Here is a 22,629-nt window from a genome sequence, read left to right on the forward strand (position 1 = left end):
CTTATCCAGCTTACTTTGTATTAAAGCCTAACTTAACAGCTTCTTTAGCCTCCTTTGTTTCCAAGACACTTTCCTGCTTCTTCTCAAACATAGACGGTACCGGTCGACGTATTCCACTCATACTTGACGGCATTGTTTGAGTCCGTCCCCTCGCAACATAAGATTCACCGTCAAACGGCAATGTGTCATCGCCCAAATACCGGTCTCTTCTTTCCGTCACTTTGATAGTTTCTGAGGTTTCCAAATCTTTCGTAGGTGGTATATGACCCAGAGATATGGACGTCTCTTTTCCACCTGATGAGCTGAGCTGCTCTTCTGGAATAACATCGTATGGTTTCCTGTAAATAAGTACGCTCAGTAATAATTAAAAAAATATATATATAATAATTCTATAGTAATCTATAGTAGTTATAAACTAATTTAATTCTTTCTAGCAGATAAGCTGATCCGCGCTTGCGGAATGGCATCATAAGATTTCCTACAAATGCTTCGGTTTCATAATAATAAAAGCAATACAAGTTAAGAATCTCCTATAGTAATCTTACAGCATTATTTCAATACGAACACTATTATTTCGATACGATACAACACATATCGAAAGATGATCTTCCTTGTTGTTAAAGGTTCAGGACTTAAGAGACAAGTTTCTTCGATAAGTTTTAATTAACCGCGGTTTGAAGTCACTAAGTTGGTTATGCTAAAAAATGAGCTAAAACCTGATTCGTTGCAAACAAATTTAAAGCATAACTGCTTTTATTGTTCTTCTACAAAATGTAATTGTTCTTCTACAAAATGTAAATTGTTCTTCTACAAATTGTAATCTACTACATCTTCTATAAATTGTACAAATTGTATAATCTTCTAAAAATTGTAATTGTTCTTCTACAAAATGTAAATTGTTCTTCTAAAAATTGTAATCTTCTACATCTTCCAAAAATTGTACAAATCTTCTTCAAATTGTAATTGTTCTTCTACAAAACGTCATTGTTCTTCTACAAAATGTAATTGTTTTTCTACAAAATAAAATGTAATTTCCATGCTGGTATGGAGTTATGGCGTATATTTTATTAAATCAGGGCTATTGCAGACAACTTTTTTAAGTTTAAGCAGATTTATATGTCGCACTTAATCAATAAGGTATGCTGTCTTACCATTACGTGAATACCACGTTAGCTTATGGTCCATTTTATAACTAATTTACTGTATTGGTTATAACTAGATTGTTATACCTGCAAAATTGCAGCAATCTGTAGCCATTACTGTTTTTCTTTCCTACACCAATTTTGTCTAGGCTAGGATACCATCTATTCATATTTCTAAAAACCTGGGCGTTAAAAACTCCTAATAAAAATACCACATTTCTATCTGATACCCTGTCTTTTTGCTCCTGTAACTGTAAGTAAAATTCCTCTGAGTCACCAGTATCTGCATCACTCGGTCTTACAGGGGCATATTCTTGTGTTGCCACTTCTTTTTCAGACATAGGCCTTTCTATTAATGTAGATAAATGTAAATTTCTTTCTTTTAATTACATTTCTAGTACTTCCCTTCGCTGTAGTGGCTTTACTATCCCTCTCGTAGATTCTCTTCGATGGCTCGGTATTTCTATTACTAATAGTCTTCCGAGCTTGCGCCAGCGCACAGTCTTAGATATTAATATGAAAATTAAATTAGGATATGCTAAGATTGTTGCCAATAGAGGTAAATATAATAAACTCGCGTTGGCCAAGCTCTACTCAACTTTTTGTGACCATTCAATTCTTTTTGCTTCTGGAATTTTTCCCCTTCTTAAGAAAAATGAGTTAAAAAGAATCCGGATTAATTATTTTAGATTTTGTAAATTTTTGTTGTTTCTTCCACCTTGGACCAAAAACCGGATAATTATTAATAAATTTCTTGTTCCTAATATTATTGAAAAACTGGAAGCACTACGCAGAAAACTTTCAAATACTGCTTATATCCGTTTTTCTCCGCATCAGTCGTAAGTTATTTTTCCTTTATTTGTTTAGTTGTTTTTCTCTGTTTGGTCACTCTACATTTTTTAGTATTGTAAAGAGTGAGTAACAATCAAATAATGATAATAATAATCACAGCTTGTGTCCATATTTCTGCATATTAATGCTTATTAGATTCTACAAGTAGTGAGTTTCTTTTTCTCTCTTCTTCTTTACCCCTCCTTTCATGTTATTTCTTTTTTGTTTTAGTATCTTTTAAATTTTTATGTGTTACTCTGTAACTGGTAATCTTTGATTTATATATTGATTTGTGTTGCATTTTATGTGTTTTTCCTCGTGATACTCCACGTATTGTACCTCTGTACAGCGTGGGTTAAAAATAAATAATAATAATAATATATTACTATAACTGATACCCTGAACCGTTTAGTCATGAAATGAGCGATTAATATTCTATTACAAGTTTATTCACAAGATATATCCACTCTTGTAGGTAATTTACTGAATTTATTTTACTAGATTAGCAGTTTGTTAGATTACGTTTTATTGCTTGCAACTACTCATTCACTATGTACTGAAGATTATGTCGATTTTATATATCTAAAACTATGTCAAAGATTATTAACTGCAGGAGAAGCAGGCTTCAATGGGTAAACTGTTTTTTTTTTCTCTATGAACATTTGAGAATGTTCTCTTCCCTTCAGCTGCGTATAAGCCAGTCAAAACAAGAATAAACTGTCAGTATAAAATATAACTGTGACTTTTGAAAATATATATTTTTTATAGATGGCTGATTGTTGTGAAAACTCAAATAAAAGCAAAAAAATGTCGAATGAAAGAATGGAACCTCTACATAAGAAATTTCTAAACGACTCGGATGAGAATGTCTTTTTCCCAATTGGATTTAGAAGAGATTTAGGGAAATAATTATGCTGAAGTAACCACTGGCATACATGTAGCGATCAAAATGGAATATTTAGAATATTTAAAGGAAAAGACTCCGGAGATGAAGGTTCATAGCGAAGGCTCATTCAGGAAAAATCCTTATAAATGTAAGATACGTAGAAAAGTGTTTTCTCGGAGTTCTAATTTATCTACGCATATAAGGGTTCATACTGGAGAAAGACCTTATGCAAGATGTGCACTAAAGCATTTTCTCAGAACTCCACTTTATCCAATCATATGAGGGTTCATAGAGGGCTCAGATTATCCCAAACCAAAAAAAAGATAGTATAGATAGTATAAACCAAAAAAAGCCAAAAAAAGATAGTATAAACCTTCTCTTTATCCAAAAAATGAATGCTTCATATTGATCAAGCAAGAGTGAAGCGATGATCCTTTTTCTTACTGTTATATTACAATGCATTCATATATCTTTTATACAAGGGTATTCACATTTTCCACAACATAGTTACTTTACCACTCTCATTTACCATCAGAGAATTTGAGACAATTTTTATTTTACAGAACTAAAACTTTCTTAGATTATATTCAATTTTTTGAGACTGCTAATTGACAATAATTTACCAAATCAGATAATAACTAAATTTCATTAAAGCTTATATTTTGTTCAAAGTTTTTAATACGATATCGAAATATCGAAAGACAGTAATGGGACCAGCAAGGACCAGTCTCTTTGAAATTGGTCCCTCATCTAACGAAGGAGCCTCAAAAAGGGCAAAAATTTTTTTTTGGCCTGAAACTTATATGAAAAATTTGGCTAACAGGACCCTAATACACAAGGAAAATAAAAATATATTGCTTCTCCTCAAAAAGCAGCCCAAAAAAGGGCAAGAAAATTGCCAAAAAACTTCAACTACCCGCTTCAAATGGAAGGGGCCATCTCCAAAGCTTTCGAAGGGGCTTATTCGATTCGAAATTGGAAGTTATAGGGCCCTTTTTAAAGGCCAAAGGCTACTGGAGGGCAATCAGCTCCTTCTCTGTTCCTTTCCCACTATCCGGCCGTCCTCTAACCACTATGATGTCGAATAAAAATTTTCAAATACCTCCAGATGCCTAATAAGTTTGCCTTCATTGTTGATGTCACCTCCACAGCCCCAGTGTCAAAATTTATTTTTACCTTACTAAGACAACCCAACCTCAAGAAACAGGAAATCAACATCAATTACCTAAGCAATTCAAGCTGGAAAGGTGGATTCTCGCAGAATAATCTTACGACAATGAGAACTGTTTTAGACTATAATGAAAATAATTACAATGAATATAATGCGATTATAAGATTATAATCACGCTGAAAAAAAAAACTGAAAAAATATAAATGGTTTTATATTTATAACTTTAATAAATCAAATAATATTAACATTTTGATTACTAAATATCAGTATATGTATATTAAACTGACAATGCACATTCATTTGTGTTTTTTCAGTAAAGTGCAAATTTTGTTCTGGCCTTGGGAAGGCATAGGGGTTTTGCGCCCAACTTATGTTAATATCTGCTCATTTTCAGTATGACTCGGTTAATTATTTCTTTCAACTACGTTGAATAAAATGGCTATCTAAAATATTGATTGGATGTGTTTGGAGAAAAGATGGGCTTGAGAGGGGGGTTAGTTGCCTTCAAATCACTTTCGACTATTGAAAAGGGCACTAGTCCTTTGAATTTCCAATCGAATTAGCTCTTTTTCAAGTTTCTACGCCAAAGATTTCAATAAAAAGTTTATATGTCCCCAGGGCGTAACTTATAACCCTTGCCCTGAAGACTGTGGATGGAGTGTCCTGCTCAAAGGTAGAATTTCCTGAACTTTGAATTGCGTGGAACAAAATGACTGTCTCAAAATCTTTATTAGACGTATTTGGGAAAATGGTGGACGTGGAAGGGGTGTTAGTTGCTTTCCAATCACTTTTGGCTATTAAAAAGGGCTCTAGCCATTTCAATTTCTGATCGAATGAGCCCTTTTTGAAGTCTACGACAACGCGTTATACAAAAACCTTATATGCCCCCTGGGCATAATTTACAACCCTTGCCCTGAGGGCTGTGGGGGGAGGGGTTGTCATCCTTAAAGACCTAATTTACAGAACTTAAAACTAAGTTGAATAAAATGGCTATCTCAAAGTTTTGATTAGATGTGTTTGGGGGAAAGGTGGGCGTGAGAGGCGGGTTAGTTGCCCTCTAGTCACTTTCGACTATTAAAAAGGGCACTAGCCCTTTGAATTTCCAATCGAAGGAGCATTTTTAAAGTTCCTACGACAACGCCTTCTATAAAAAACATTATATGCCCCGACGGCATAACTTAAAACCCTTGCCCTAAGGGCTGCAGGGGACTGTCCTCAAAAACATAATTTCTGTCTGTAAATCAACTACGCTGAACAAAATGGCTATCTAAAAATTTTTATTGGATGTGTTTTGGGAAATGGTGGGCGTGGAAGGGGTGTTAGTCGCCTTCCAATCACTTTCGACTATTAAAAAGGGTACAAGCCACTCCAATTTCCAATTGAATAAGCGCTTTTCGAAGTTTCTACGACAACTTCTTCGATACGAAGTGCAAAAATTAATAAATAATACATTGTGCCAAAATCGTTCTTATATCCCCCCCCCCCGGCATAACTTAAAACCCTTGCCCTGAGGGTTGTGGGGGAGTGTCCTCCTCTTTACTTAGTCCTCGTTTCTTGTCTCGTTCTCGTGTATCCCTGTTCTTTATTTAGGCAGCACGATCGTACTGCCTATTATTTGTGTAACAACTTTCTATATAAACCTTATATGCCCCCAGGGCATAACTTACAACCCTTGCACTGAGTACTCTGAGGGGGTTATCATCCTAAAAGACCTAATTTCCAGAACGTTCAACTACGTTGAACAAAATGGATATCTCAAAATTTTGATTGGATGTGTTTTGGAAAATGGTAAGCGTGAGAGGGGTGTTAGTCACTATCCAATCACTTTCAACTATCAAAAAAGCACTAGCCCTTTCAATTTCCAACTGAATGAGCCCTTTTGAAGTTTCTACGACAACGCTTTCAATAAACTTTATATGCCCCAGGCCACAACTTACAACCATTGCACTGAGGGCTCTGAGGGGGGTTATCATCCTAAAAGACCTAACTTCCAGAGCCTTCAACTACGTTGAACAAAATGGATATCTCAGAATTTTAATTCGATATGTTTGGGAAAATGGTGGGCGTGAGAGGGGCGTTAGTCGCTATCCAATCACTTTCAACTATTAAAAAAGGCACTAGCCCTTTCAATTTCCAATTGAATGAGCCCTTTTGAAGTTTCTACGACAACACTTTCAATAAAAATTTTATATGCCCCCAGAGCATAACTTACAACCCTTGTCATGAGGGCTCTGGGGGGAGGGGTTGTCATCCTTAAATATCTAATTTCCAAAACTTTCCAGTATGTTAAATAAAATGACTATCTAAAAATTTTGATTGGATGTGTTTGGGGAAAAGGTGGGCGTGCGCGGAGGGTCAGTTGACCTAAAATCACTTTCACCTATTAAAAAAGACACCAGCCCTTCGAATTTCCATTCGAATGAGCCTTTTTTCAAGTTTTTACGACAAACATTTCAATAAAAACCTTCTATGTCCCCAAGGCATAACTTAAAATCCTTGCCCAGAGGGCTGTGGGGGATTGTCTTCCTCAAAAAAATATTTTCTGTCTGGAAATCAACTACGCTGAACAAAATGGCTATCTCAAAATTTTGATTGGATGTGTTTAGGGGAATGATGAGCGTGGGGGGGGGGGCTAGTTGCCCTCCAACCACTTTCGACTATTAAAAAGGGCACTAGCCCTTTGAAATTCCAATAGAATGAGCCTTTTTTGAAGCTTCCACAACAACACATTTTAAAAAAAACATATATGCCCCAAGGGCATAACTTATAACCCTTGCCCTGAGGGTTGTGGGGGAGTGTCCTCCTCAAAAACATATTTTCTATCCGAAAATTAACTACGCTGAACAAAATAGCTATCTCAAAATTTTGATTGGATGTGTTTGGGGGAATTATGGGCGTGGGGGTTGAGGGCTGGTGGCCCTCCAATCACTTTTGACTATTAAAAACGGCATTAGAACTCTCAATTTCCAATCGAATGAGCCCCTTTTGATGTTTCTACGACGACCCCTTCCATATGAAGTGCCCTGCTCTAAAGAAAAAAAAAATAATAAATAGTACATTGTGCCAAAATTGTTCTTATATGCCCTCAAGGCCTATTAAAAAGGCCCCTTTCGACTATTAAAAAGGACACTAGCCACTCCAATTTCCAATCGAATGAGCCCTTTTTGAAGTTTCTACGACAACGAAGTGCCCGGGTACGGAGTGCCCGGAATGCCTTCGAAAAGAAGTGCCCGGGTATGGAGAAAAAAAATGTGCCCACATCGTTCTTTACTTAGGCAGCGCTAGCGCGCTGCCTATGATAGCAGGGCTAAAAATTGTCCCTGGCAGATAACCCTAGATCCCCCATGAACATGCCCTTGTTTACCTTTCTTTGGTTGAACTTTGCCTGCGAACCTTCACATCTCCTTCCCCAATATGGCCCTCGCCATTTTCTTTCAGATGACTATCTTCATCACTTTCAGTAGAATCAGTTGCTGCGATTGAATGAAAACGTGTTTGTAAAGCCTTAAAAAAATGATGATAATTAAAAGATAGTACAATTAAAAGATAATTAGTATATGACAAACTCATTTCTATGGATAAACTTTAAATTACTGACAAAGGGAAAGCAAAAACAACCTAGCAATATGCGGAAAGAAAATATAAACTAATTTTACAATATATTTTTTTCATTGCGTTCTGTCAAGCTTTTGTCAAATATCCCAGAGGGGGATACTCTTTTTCTACACCTATTAGTTTTTTTTAATATAACTTTACTGTCGCAGAGCTATGTCAATTTTCACACGCAGTGATGCAATAAAAAAGAAATAATAGTAACAATAATAATAATACAGTTTATTTTTTCCCCGTTGGGTCATTCCATACGAATTCAAGACAAGTAAGTTTCTCGACATTTTCAATGTTATTTTTCTATTTGCTCCTTGATTGGTGTGCTTTTAAGCTTTTATGTGTGCTCTTTGACTATCCAAATGACCAGAATAAAAAGATATGCTCTTTAAGAAAAAGAAAAAAGAACAAGAAAGAAACGCATCAGTAATTCCCATGCAAAATCCTTATTATTCAAGTCGGGGTACTGTAATTCTCCTAGATAGAGTTTTTGACCATAATGATTCTAATGCTCACTTTTCATTTCAGTCCGACACCATTTTCGGGCGGTTTCGGCACTTTCAAAATTCCGTTCATTTTTTTTCGCAATAAACGTCTATTGCTAAGATTAATCGAAAAAAAATAATTACCATTTCTTGATCGGCTTTAAATGACAAATTTTTATCAGTACAGTTTTTTTTCGTAAAAACCTTCTAAACTGTTGGTTACTATGGGCCATGATTTGCTCATTATTTCAAATGGTCAATTTTGCAACCAAACAATAATAAAAATAGAAGATTTTAGCTGTTGCCGTCTCCAAGTTTTGTCCAATAGTCTATGGAATGGTACAACATTTTCCTGTTGATCCTTTATTATTTTTGTTTTCTTGAGCTTACAGAAAACAGGAAGAGCTTTACAAATATGTAAAGAGCTAAATGAGAAAATGAGACCTAACCTCAATTTCCACCGTTCTGGTTTATAAAAATTTTAATATGAGAATAAAATGATATTTCTTCTAGAATATTCGCAGCGATCTTGAATTTGAAATTGGGCTAATTTCTATGCATTTAAATATATCTATACCCAGTTTGGACAATGTACTTGCACCAACATGAACATTCATTTTCGCAAGCATTTTCCGCTATTTTGCTTAACAATTTTTATCTATAACTACTATAAAGCATACTAAATGGTAAACTAAGCTTTAAATTTGAAGAATTCCTACCACTAAGTCGCCAATATTTTATATTTTCCTACGCTTAAGGTATATACTCCCTCTGAAACAAGCGACAAGCCCTCAACGTAATGTGTACCAAAAGCACAAGATACTTGTATCACTGGATTCACTAGTCTCAGATATCCAAGGGGTAAGCAGTGAAAAATGGGAACATTTATTGGCAAAAAAGGAAAAATTGACTTTGCATGTTTAGTTGAAACGTGGCTAAAAGAACCAAAAGTGTCTAAGGGGTACGAGTACTACGGAGTGCATAGAAAACAATCTGAAAATGGAAGAACATATGGCGGTGTAGCAATGCTAGTTTCCAAAAATTTTAGTGCGAATACTAAGATGTATAGGTTGAAAAGTAAATCTTGTAACTTGGTTTGGCTTAGAGTGTGTTTTGTTTGCATTCCAGTTATTTTTGTGCTGTTTATATTCCCCCAGAAACAAGCTCTTTTTCGGAAGAGGATACATGGCCAATTTTAGAACGTGAAAAACGTAATTTTTCAAGGAAGTTTCCGAATCATAGTTTTTGTTTTCTGGGGGACTTTAATGCTTATACAGGGGCGTGTGTAGAAATTTTTACCGGTTTTGAGTCCTATTCAAGACGATATATCAACTGTTAATTTAGAAGATATTGTTACGAATCTCCCACAGAGGACTAGTAGGGACCACACCCGTCGTAGAAATAACTGGGGTAAAAATTTATTAGAATTTTGTGGGTATGAAAATTTAATGATACTAAATGGTAGATTTGGAAATAATAAGAATCTGAGGGAGTTTACTTGTTTGTCGAGGCATTCTCCAAGCATAATCGATTACATTTTAACTAGTCTGTCTTTGAGTGAAAGGGTCGTAGATTTTGGTGTATTAATGGTCGTAGAGTCCGATCACTTTCCTATCAGTGCAACTTTAGAGGTCGTGGAAGCAACCTCAACAACTAAGCACCATAGAAGTAAAAGTAGATCTCATCTAGGGGGTGGACTTCATAAAAGACTTAAGAGTGGAGGAAGATGATAAGAATAATTTTGGACAATTAGTGACGGAATTAAGTAATCAGGAATTACTCGATAGAAGTCTAGAATTAGCCCAAGAAGGGAATGTTGATTCAGCGCTAGAAATTTTGGGTATGGTAGTTTACGACGTGGGAGAGAAAATATGCAAAAATAGAGAGAACCAGGCTATTAGGACATTCTATGATGAGGAGTGTAGGAAAAAAAGGGAGAACTTTAGGCACTGAAGGTGCCTAAGGCACTGAAAATGAAGAAGGAGATTATTTTCAACTACTGTATCAGAATTACAAGAAGGAGAGAAAGGAATATAAGAATCTTATAAAGGTAAAAAAAAGGAAGTATGAGATTGAAAAAGCTGAAAGGCTAAGGTTAGTCTTTATAAAAATGAATGAAAAGAGTTTAGGAAGCTTGTAAAAGAATAAACTAGGAATGCAAACGAAGAAAAAGATGCAATCGAGGCAACAAGATGGCCAGACTACTTAGAAAATAAGGAATTACAAGAAATAAGGAGCTACACATCTGATTGACTTAATAAAATCTGTCACCGAGGATGAAATCGTTAAGACCATAAAAAAATGAAGGGTAATTCAGTTCCTGGTTTAGACGGAATCCCAATGCAACTATGGAAATGGGCAAAAGTATGGGTCATACAAATAATCACTATAACATTTTCGTCAATTATCAACAACCCCCAATGGCCAGAGCAATGGAATACAACTATCACCATACCGTTATATAAAAAAGGGGATAGCATGAAACTCAGGAATTACCGTATGATCAGTTTGGGCAATGGTGTGAGCAAGCTTTTCGCAAAAGTGCTGGGGAATAGATTAGATAAGTGGCTAGAAAAATCACAGACAGTCATTGAAAGATAGGCAGGATTTCGCGAAAATTATAGTACAATAGATTAAATTTTTATTTTAACCAGTCTAATTAGGAAATACACCACGAAAAAATAGGATAATTTGTTTGTGGCCTTTTTAGACTTAAAAGGTGCTTTCGAAAGTGTAAATAGGGAAATTCTTATGCATTGTTTGATTAATTTAGGATTACCACGTCAGTTTGTGTGAATTTTCATACAAATGTATTTGACGGTAAAGTTTGTAGTGCGGGCTGGTAAGGAAACATTGAGGGAAATATTTAGCAGGTTAGGGGTAAAACAAGGTTGTACTTTGTCACCGAAGTTATTTTCGTTGTATATTAATGACATTGAAAGCTATTAAAGGAAAAGGAAAGTAAGTGAATTGTAATTATTTGATAAAAAAAATGTCCACACTTTTGTACGCCGATGATATATAGCTTTATTGGCAAATAGTAGAGAGAATCTGCAGCATCCATTAGAGAGTGTAGGAAAGTATTTTATGGAAAAGAGACTGGTTCTAAATCAAGAGGAATCAGCAGTAATGGTTTTTACAAGAAGATCGAAGACATTTGAAGAAAATTTTAGTTACGGGAGGGGAGTTATAAAAATAGTGTAGAGTATACTTACGTAGGCTGTAGACTTGTTTCACATGGTAAGTGGACAAGAAACATAGCTCTAATGTCAAGTAAAGGTAAAAGTTTAAGTGGTATATTCTTGAAGAGTTGTATTAAGGATTTAGGAGCAAAAGATATCAAGCTACAAAAGCTTATTTTTGAAAGGAGAACAGAATCTGCTATACATTATGGGGCAGAGATATGGGGACACGAAAGAGAGTTGGAAATGGAGAGGATACAGCTTCATTATTTTAAAAAATTTTTAGTGTTAGATAAAAAGTTTAATAGCATTGTTATAAAGGATGACCTGGGTCTTTTTAGCTTAAGAAATAAACGGTTAGTGCGTATGGTAGGTTATCGTGGAAAAATTTTTTGCTATGCCAGATTATCAGTTAACAAAAATGCTTTCAATGAAATGTTATTGGATAAAAGAAGAGATTCTTGAGCTGTGCAAATTAAGAGTATACTAGACAATTGTGAGCTATCAGACGGGTAAGATGATGGCGTTGGACCTGGGGTGGACACTGGATTGATTGCAAAAGCTGTGGAAAAAGTGCTAAAAGATCAAGAGATCCAGGTTTGGCAAGAAAACAAGGTTAAGTCACAATCCCCTGGAATATATAGAAAAATTAAAGAAGACTGGGGAAAAGAAATATATCTAAAATTTGGACTCCAAAATGATACTTTAAAATGGGTTTTATCAGTAAGGGGGAATTTTATGAAGATTGGGGGGAGAAGAAAGTATTTAGGGAGGGTTAAGGTACGGAGTGGTCTCTTCACTTGTCCGATGTGCGGGAAGTCTGAAGATTTAGAACATTTTATGCCCTTTTGTGAAGAACTGAAGGTACTTAGAAGGGAAATTTTTTGGGAGGGATGTGATGCATAGAAGTTGTTTAGAAAATAAAATAGGAAGTAGTTTCAAAGTTGATATTAAAAATTCGGGAAATTTTGCGAGTGTGGGGATGAGAAATAGGGAGGGTTTTCTACGATGTTGGCACAATGTATTATTTATTATTATTTTTTCTTTAGACTAGGGCACTTCGTATCGAGGGAGTTGTCTTAGAAACTTCGAAAAGGGCTCATTCGATTGGAAATAGGAGTGGCCTTTGTTTTAATAGTAAAAAGTGATTGGAAGGCAACTAACACCCCATACACGCCTCAAAATTTTGAGATAGCCATTTTGTTGAACGTAGTTGGAAGGTTCGGAAATTATGTCTTTAAGGATGACCCTCTAATCACTTTTGATGACTCTTAAAAAGAAAACTAGAACTTTCAATTTCCAACCAAATAAGCCATCTCTGAAGTTTATACGACCACCCCTTACATAAAACCTTATACGCCCCGGGGTATAGCTTACAATAGTTTCCCCTGGGCTCTGGGGAGATGTATCGACCCTGGAGTTTTTGTTATTTAATCTTTAAGCTATTTAGAACAAAATCGGGATCTCATAATTTTGATTAGATACATTTGGGGGAAAAGGGTCTTGGGGGGGGGGCTAGTTGCCCTCCAATCACTTTTGCCTCTTAAAAAGGGCACTATAAATTCTAATTTACAATCGAATGAACCCCCTTCAAAGTTTATACGACCATCCCGTCGACAAAAATCTTATATGCCCCCAGGGCATATTTTACAACACTTGCCCCCATTTTCTGGGGGGCTGTTTTAGCCATGGAGTTTTTGTTATATTATCTTCGGTTCATTTTGAACAAAATGGCTATATAAAAATTCGATCGGACGTATTTGGGGAAAAGAAGGTTGGGAGGGGGCGGGGCTAGTTGCCATCGGATCACTTTTGACTCTTAAAAGAGGAATTATAACTTTATATTTCTAATCACTTGAGTCCCCTCAAAAGTTTATACGACCACCTTTTCCATTAAAACCTTATATGTCCCAACGGGATGAATCAGAACCCTTTCCCGAGCTCGGGGGGGAGGAGGAGGGGAGGGGGTACTATCGTTGGACTATTTCAAACAAACTGGGTATCTCCAAATTTTCAGTGGATACATTTGAGAAAGAGAGGGTGTGTGTGTGTGTGGGGGGGGGGGTGTAGATCCCCTCCGATCACTTTTGACTCATAAAAAGGTAACTAAAACTTTCAATTTCAAATCAAATGAGCCACCTTCGAAGTTTATACGACCACCCTTTACATTAACACATTATACGCCCCCGGGGAATAACTTAAAACACTTTCCCCCGCGCTTTGGGAGGTTGCGTTGACCCTGGACTTTTTGTTGTCTGATGTTTGAACTGTTTTAAAAAAAATGGCTATCTCAAAATTCGTATTGGATGGGTTTGGGGAAAAAAGGGCATAGCGGGCTAGTTACCCTCCAATCTATTTTAAATCTTAAAAAGTTAACTAGAACTTGAATTTCCAATCAAATTACCCCTATTTGAAGTTTCTACGAGCATCCCTTCCATAAGAACCATATATGCCCACAGGGCATAACTTACAACGCCTCTCCCAGGGTTCTGGGGGTTGTGTCGACACCTGAGTTTTTGTTATCTGACCTTTGAGCTATTTTTAACAAAATCGATATCTCAAAACTTTTATCAGATGGTTTTGAGGAAAAAGGGCGTGGGGGAGGGGGCTAGTTGCCCTCCCATCTCTTTTGACTCTTAAAAAGTGAACTAAAACTTTCAATTTCCAATCGAATGAGCCCTCTCAGAAGTAAAATTAGGATTATAATTAAACTTTGCGAAATAAAAGATCATCCTTTTTAATTCGAATATGAATAACCCAGTTCAATTTTTAACTCTTGGGAATAGCTGTGTCGATAGAGTTGGCCACTTCATTTATCTCGGTCTCCCAGCTCTATCCGCCACAGCCGTATGCTTATTTTTTATCGGCTCAGATTACACCTCTATGGTTTCATATAAACTTCATTTTAACCGGATATTCCTTGATAGCCTTTATAATGCTAGCTTTCTGTTGCACTTCCTCACATTCTGTATCCCTTTAAAAAATAGTCAACACAAACTGATCAACCCATAATAAGACCGACGTTATTATCCGATTTCGTAAGTATTTGCGTCGCCTGCCTCCATGGTACAGCTCGTAAAATACTAGTAGATTAGAAGTAGGGGACCCGAAGTCTCAATTGCTGGACAAATTGCAAAACATAGTCGCAAAATCGAGTTTCACCAAAACGGGTGCAAGTATTAGAGTAGAAATCTGTTTCTCTCATCTCAGTGATTTTTTCCTGTGAGTTGATTGCCATTTACGTTTCCTTTGTTTATTTTCTTTTATTATGCTCCGTCTCTTTCGTCTTGTCTGTTGTTGCAATAATTGGCTATAAACTTAATTATGTATTCTAACCCAAAATTATTCTCTTGTTTGACTGATTGCTTATGAACTGTGATTTATGAACAGCTAGTTAAACTTTGACTGTGTTTGAACAAACGGCATGGCCGAAAAACTGCAATTTAGCCCAGTTCTGAACTTTTTGAGTGGATCGTTAATAGAAAGGATAAAGTTGTATCCGAAAGTGAAAACAGCTGTGTACTATTTTGATCACGACTGTACAAACCCAAAAGATTCTTTACAGTGATTTCGATATTCTTTCTCTATTTTTCGTTTATTATGCTCCATTTTGTTGTGCCATGTCTGTTGTTATTTTGTGTTGCTGTTGTTTTGCTTTTGTAAAAGATCACTATTTTTGTATGTGTTTTTTTTTTTTGGTTTTTCCTAGATCCTTTCTATGCTGTTGCAGATAGGTTTTCAAATAAATAAATACACGAGCGTTCTAATAACAAAACAAAACAATCCAAGGAGAGGGAGGGGTGAAAAAGAGGTTGAAGACATTATAGGTTATTTTTCATGGGAATAGGAGGGGGAGGGCAAAGAGATTGACAAAATGAGGTTTTATATCTAGATAAAGGGTTTGTTAAAATAAGAGGGTGAAGGTTTAAATTCACGGACTATGCAACTTTGATTGTCAATTTTATTTTGCTTTGCTATTGCGGCAAACCAGTTCCCAAAATGTACTGACATGGTTTATTGGCATTTACCCAAGTGATGACACATACAGAAAAAAAAAAATCGAAGCTAAGCAGTCCGCAGAATTTTAAAATCTTCGTTCTTATTTGAATGAACTTTGTATATATTTTCAAAAATACAAATTACTACTTTTCTTTTGTAATACATTTTTTTTAGAAGAAGGTGAACCAGACTTGTGGCAGCAAATGTTATATCTCTTATCATGAGAATGCGAATAGCATATTTCTGACAGTTAATTGCAGTAAATACTAGGTGCAGCTTTCTTCGGCACTGCATATTTATCTGCAACCATCTCTTTGAGGTGGCCATTTCTCCTCAGCAGTCTTTTCAGTTCTTCAAAACATGGTTCACCGAATGATAATGGATAAATAGTGACGACACTGGGCAAAGAGGTAACAGTGCAATGGGCAGTTCTGAAGCCCAGTTGATCTTGAACTATGTGTCCGGCAGCTCGAAGAAAAACACTATTCATTCTCGTAATTTTCTTTTTTAATTATTACCGTCATTACATAAGTCATAAAAGTAATAAAACAATACTTAACGCGAAGACTCAAAAAGTGAAAATTTTTGGCAAGATAGAATTAATGAAAACCAAATAATGAAAACCAAATAATGAAAACCAAAATGTCAGGAAATTACTACATTTTGTCCAAATATATATTTCCTAAAGTTTATATCCATCACCTCCAGCGGTTTGGCTATTCGTACTGAGGATTCTCTGACTGTCTTCTCTAAGTGAGAAGAGGACGAAGAAGTTGGTACGTAAAACTCTATCTGGGTACCTTCCAGGTAGAATTTTGAATTTAATACGTATTTACTCCAAATTTAATACGAATTAACTGCGAACATGGAAAGATTTATTAACTAATGCCTTAAAACGTATTATAATGATTATAAGAATATGAGTAATTTTAATAGTTAATAAGTAAAATATTAAATGAGTGAGTTTTAATACCTTAATGTTAATTAATTCTGTTACATTTGGTCATTTATCTCCATTTTTCTCAATCTGACGACTGTACAGAAGTTAGTTTACTAAAGAAATTAGTTAACGGCTTTCAAAGAAAAAATCAATATAAAATTGAATATGAAGTCAATTTACGATCGTTTCACCAGTTAATTCGGTCTAACTTGGAAAGAAAAATTAAATTTTTATTAAGTATAACTAACTTTTTGGCGAAGCTGGAACGTACTCTCTATTTACGTTTCTAAGCCACATTTTTTAGGCTTGGGTATTTTTGTCAATATGAAGTCAATTTACGATCGTTTCACCAGTTAATTCGGTCAAACTTGGAAAGAAAAATTAAATTTTTATGAAGTATAACTAACTTTTTGGCGAAACTGGAACGTACTCTCTATTTACGTTTCTAAGCCACATTTTTTAGGCTTGGGTATTTATCTCCACAGAAAATATGCTTGAAAGCCTACATTTTCAAGTAGTGTTTATTTTGATTACTCACATAATTTTGAAATACTTTCTCTTCTTTTAGAATAGATCTTGTAGATAAACAGATCATGTAGATAGTTAGACCCTGAATAGATAGATCATGTAGATTAATAGTTAGACCCTGAATAGATAGATCATGTAGATTAATAGTTAGACCCTGAATAGACAGATAATTTACGCTGATAGTTAGATTAATGTTTATTCACCCAACAAAAAAAACATTACCTATAGACAAAAAAGCACAAATACCAAATGGCGCACTTTAGTGCAAAATATATCACCGATATATCGCGCAATATATCGGTGATATATTGCACGATAGAAAACTAAACAAAAAATATGACAACACAAGAAATTCTGAATAAGTGAGTGTTTGCTTCCTAACAGAATACAAACTCAAAAGGGATAATTTAAGGAAAAAATGCAACATTTTTTCTAACTAAATTTCTAATTTATAACAGCACAATTTCTAATCACGACGGAAATTAAATTTCAGGCTTTTGGTCCAATGTGACAAAACTAATTTCTAAGACCCTACTGCTAGACATGAATAAAGCTTTGAAGAAGAAGAAACAATGATGTTTATTCGTTTTTAAAAATTTCAAATCAATTCAACCTTTTTTAAATTTAGAGTTTTGCGTTCCGAGGTTCTTGGTTTTATTTTGTTGGTTATATTTCAGTTTTTGGTTTTATTTCAGGTTTTATCTCAGGTTTCAGGATTATTTCAAGTTTATTACAGGTTTCTTGGTTTTATTTCAATTTTCTTTATTTTGTCCAATGTGACAATACCTAAACCCTAATCCTGCTGTTGAGAAGCTTACTAATTGAGGTGCTTTCTACAAACGTTATCTTGGTTTTATTTCAGGTTTTAGGTTTATTTCAGGTTTCTTCATTTTGTCCAATGCGACAATACCTAAACCCTAACCCTATTATTCAGGAGCTTACTAATTGAGCTACTTTCTGCAAAGGTTATCTTGGTTTTATTTTGTTGGTTTTATTTCAGTTTCTGGTTTTATTTCAGGTTTATTTCAAGTTTATTTCAGGTTTCTTCATTTTGTCCAATGTGACAATACCTAAGCCCTGACCCTGTTGTTGAGGAGCTTACTAATTGAGCTGCTTTCTGCAAAGGCTATCTAGGTTTTATTTTGTTGGTTTTATTTCAGTTTTTGGTTTTATTTCAGGTTTCAGGTTCATTCCAGGTTTATTTCAGGTTTCTTCATTTTGTCTAATATGACAATACTTAAACCCTGATCCTGTTGTTCCTGTTGATCCTGTGAGCTTACTAATTTTTTTTTTTTTTTTTTTTTTTTTTTTTTTTTTTACACTGGACAGTTACAAAAATGCAAAAAAAAAAACTAACAGAAAATAGAATGACTGGTGGGCTATTGAACCAAATATTTGTGAAAGTGGCTTGGAATGGCCTACTGTAAATCCACTTCCATATTACCTCAGAATAGAGCGTAAAAAAAGAAATAAAAAATTATATGGCATTTGACACTGATTATTTCTGGTATGTGAGGTCATCAGAAAGGTCATGTAAACGACCGAAGGTTATTTTTTATTTAATTTAATAAAAAACTGTAATAAGACCCTCCCCCTCCCCCGTAGAGAGATCAAACAAGCAGTGACAAGAGACCACAAACACTTTTATGATTCATGAGGAAAATAGGTACATACCCTTAGATCTTCGAAAACTTCATCTTGAATATCAGCGTCGTTTGGTTTGTGTCCTAGGTCTGGCAGAAAAATGGAAGTAATATTATCTCTGGGATAACAGGAATCACCGACATTTAAACCGTCATTTTCAATTCTCATGACCCACGCTGTGTCACCTAAACAATAGTTCTAGATTATTATGTGAATTGTTACCATTCGTTTATTTAGATTAACACGTTTAACAGGGGCGCCAATTGGCGAAAATGTAGGGAGATGGGAAAGGGTTTTATTTCAGTTTTATTCAATGATGATACAAAAAATAATTTTCAAATCTAGGCAATCTGAGGGGGGGGGGGGGGTATTTTTTCAATTTTGTTCTTTGGAAACACTAAAAAGGTGTTTTTCAAAGTCTAGAAAGGGGGTCAATTGCTTCCCCTCCCGAACTGGCACACCTGATGTTTGGATATAAGGAGTTTTATGGTTTTATCCATAATTCACCTGTGTTTTGCTTTTTATTTTATAAATGGTGGGCTGCCTTGCAACGGCAGCAACTACAGATAAGTTTTTTATAAATTCATATTATGTGTGTCTACCCACACAATATTGGGTCGTGCCAATGAGAAGTGGATTTCACAATCGGCCAGGCAAATGCATCCTTCAGGAATCTGTCTCAAATCTGGCGCAGCCAGCAGTACTCTCTCCGACTCAAGCTGAGCCATTCAAAATTAACCTTCTCTACGACAGAAGACGACACAAACAACAATTACCGAAATGGTCAAATACCCGAAGTGGAGATAACTCAGGTGTGTAATTTGCATGTCAAAACATCCACATTTAAAAATCGTCCTCCAGTGACAACATGCGTTACCAGAAGAAAAGAAAATCTTCAAAAAACCCTACGACGTAGTTGACCTCAGATTCCCAGAGCTGACCCCACAAATCTCAATGCCTCACTTCAACTTGAATGAGAAGGTATTTAGGCGGCCAGCGCGATGAGAGATGACGGATGAATGTTCTTGAATGCCCTAAGTGCCTCTGGATGTACAGAAGGATCTAAAATCTAAGAGTTTAGCCTTCAAACAACAGAAAAGCTATATAATTATTGAAATTAAAAAAGAAGGGTCTAATACCTGTACTTTTCTCCCCCTTGAATAATAGAAAAAACAGAAGTATTACCCAAAGTTCATAAAGATTAGTTTTTTCTGTGACTAGAAGGTCTATTTCTACCCTAATTGACATATGACAGAGTTATAGGGGGTCTAGGAGATTTCCCCCGAGAAAATCCCCCCCGGAAATTTCCCCCTGAAGGAGATTCCCTCTCCCCTGTAAATTCCCCCCCCCCCCCCGTAAGAGATTCCGACCCTCCTAGCTCCACAAGGTCCGTGCGAATTTACGACAGCGGTCATGGAGATTCAAACAAAATCCTAATGTTTGGTACGGACGCATCAGTTCAGCTCCTCGATTCGTCTTCTCACTAGTTCGTCGAAGGAACGTTCAAGACAGTGCCCGAGTTGTTCTACTAGCTTTACGTTGTGCACTGCCTGTACGAGGATTGAGTGATTTACGCACTGCTGCCTAACAAGTCAGAGGACACGTATACGAAAGTTCTTACCGAACTAAAGTCTCATTTCATGAACGAAAGTCCAGTATTTTTATTTTCTGATTTCAATTCGGGCGTACAGAATTCCTCCAGGAAAGGCTTTCCAGCCACTGAAATGAATAGAGACGATGATGAATTTGTAGTCTCCGTTCAAATACTAGCTGCTCTTGCATTCGTGTCCATTCCGGAAGTACATTCTGCATTCAAGGCTGTCGTAGCAAAACTTACTGACAATGTGTTTGGGCCGATCATCACCTACTTTGAAGATAACTACATCGGTAGAATGCCTAGAAATAGGAGAGTACCCTGCAACTTTCCGCCTCGTGTCTGGAATATGTTCTACAGAGCGAAAGATGAGCTCCCCAGGACAAACAACAATGTTGAGGGTTATCATAGAAGATTGCAGTTTTCAGTTTCTGCTTATCACCCTAGATTTTCGAAGTTCACGGATATACTCAAACGTGAACAAGCACTTAACAGGGCGGTTCTAATTCAAGCAAATGCGGGACAATCCAGTGAACCAATTAAGAAAAAGTATGTGGGTTAAATGCCAGAATTCTACGACAGATGGGAAACTACGGGAACGTGGGGACGCTGGAGTACCTGAGGCTTATTGCAAGAAACATTCGTTTTAAAGTCTAGCGTTTTAACCGTGTATGTATTACCGTGTATAACCAATTTTTTACTTGACAATTAAAAAGTGTACTCCACTCGCTGTTATATTTTAGGCCGCCGAGAAAGAGCAAAATTTTGCAACAATTTTCGAGCCATGGGTGACATCCGACGCGAATAAGTCTGAGGCAAGGGTAGTCTCCGGTCGCTATTATTTCCGAGAGGGGGGAGGGGAGAATTTTTAACGGGGGAAACATCTCCTAGGGGGGAAATCTACGGGGGGATCTCCTTAGGGGGAAATTTCCGGGGGGGGGGGGGAATTGCCGGGGCGAAATCTCCGGTGGTGAATTTTCTCGGGGGAAATCACCGGAACCCGAGTTATAGGTAGCAAAATCCTTGACTACGTCAATAGGAATCAGGAGTACAGAGTAACAAAACTATAATTGGCTGAACAAAAATCAGCAATTTTTAGCCCCTATATATATATATATATATATATATATATATATATATATATATATATATATATATATATATATATATATATATATATATATATATATATATATATATATATATATATATATATATATATATATATATATATATATATATATATATATATATATATATATATATATATATATATATATATATATATATATATATATATAACAATTGTTAATCAATTAAAAACTAAACACATGATACACAAAGGATAAGTGTACACAGGACCGTCTCTTGGTGTAAAATGGGTATCTGAATATTTGTCTTAGGGGTGAAGGGGCAGGGGCTAAAAGTTGCTGATTTTTGTTCAGCTAATTATAGTTTTGTTATAAATATATATATATATATATATATATATATATATATATATATATATATATATATATATATATATATATATATATATATATATTATTGTACTGGGAAAATATTTGAGAAAGCGCCAGACCTAGTCAAAGTATAAGGAAAAAACAAAAAATGACAGAAAAAATGGTAAAAATTTTCAGATTTCGGGCAGGGAACTAAACAAAAATTTGCATTCAAAAACTAAGTTGGCACTTTTTGACTGATAGAAACTCTCAGCTTTTGTGCCTTTCTTCTAGTGTAACAGTACATTTATCCCCAGCTAAAATACTTAAAGCAAAAGGAAGGCCAAGCGGCGGTCTAGCCGTCTTGACAACTTGCGAATCAAGACTGCTTGAAATGTGTGATTGCTATCTTGCCGTAACAGTTGATGATCTTGTTATAGTTAATCTCTATCTTCCATCAAATTACAGAGATGTAGCTTCTGAAAGAAAATTTGCTATTGCTTGCAGAAAAGTAGCCAAATTGTTAAAAAAGATCAAAAAGATGAATAGAAAGTGTATGCTTATTGGAGACTTTAATTGTGACTTACTCCAGAATTCAAGTGTAAGAACTGAAACTTTTCTTTCTATTTTACCGACCGGCTACACGGTCATTCCGAAAAACAAAAATTATACGTTTATCTCCTTTTCTGGAAGTACGTCTAACCTTGACCATACGGTATTTCTCCATCCTCCCAATTCAGATCTAATGGTTGAAGTCGGTCTGGAAGGTGAATATAGTGATCATATCCCACTGTCCCTCTTAATTCCTAGAAGTGGTATTCATTCTTCTGAACTTGGTAAAAGAAAGCCAAAATCTTTTCATCTTAAATGTTAGGATAAGATTGATAAGGATATCTTCCAAGCGGAGTGCGACCGCATATTAGATAAAATTCGAGTTCGGTTTCAGCTCCTTCAGCGGCAGCCTGGGATGGACCAGTCTGCGATACGGATTGAGCTGAATTTTTACTGTGCACAGATTACCCATGCTCTAAAAATAGCCGAGATGTACGTTGTCCCTATAATAAAGTGTAGACCGGGCACCGAGAAGTTTGGATGGCCTAGAAACGAAAACCTTAAAGCCGCATGTCAATCCTCGAAGTTCTGGCTACGTTTGTGGAATGAGTGTGAAAAACCTAGAAA

General features: G+C 35.7%; 1 protein-coding gene across 1 annotated transcript in view; it reads right to left on the bottom strand.

Moving 5' to 3' along the window:
* Positions 1 to 22,629, bottom strand: part of gig (TSC complex subunit tuberin) — a 236,097-nt gene that overhangs the window by 45,934 nt on the left and 167,534 nt on the right. The window contains exons 20-22 of the mRNA XM_089093612.1: positions 18,445 to 18,599; positions 7,395 to 7,534; positions 15 to 338 (exon numbers count right to left, since the gene is read on the bottom strand). Of these exons, the coding sequence (XP_088949738.1) occupies positions 15 to 338; positions 7,395 to 7,534; positions 18,445 to 18,599 (619 nt within the window). The remainder of the gene's footprint in view (positions 1 to 14; positions 339 to 7,394; positions 7,535 to 18,444; positions 18,600 to 22,629) is intronic.

The sequence above is a fragment of the Artemia sp. Qi Xiang Cuo genome, chromosome 8 (genome assembly GCF_049724085.1).
Source record: "Artemia sp. Qi Xiang Cuo chromosome 8, ASM4972408v1, whole genome shotgun sequence".
NCBI lineage: Eukaryota > Metazoa > Arthropoda > Branchiopoda > Anostraca > Artemiidae > Artemia > Artemia sp. Qi Xiang Cuo.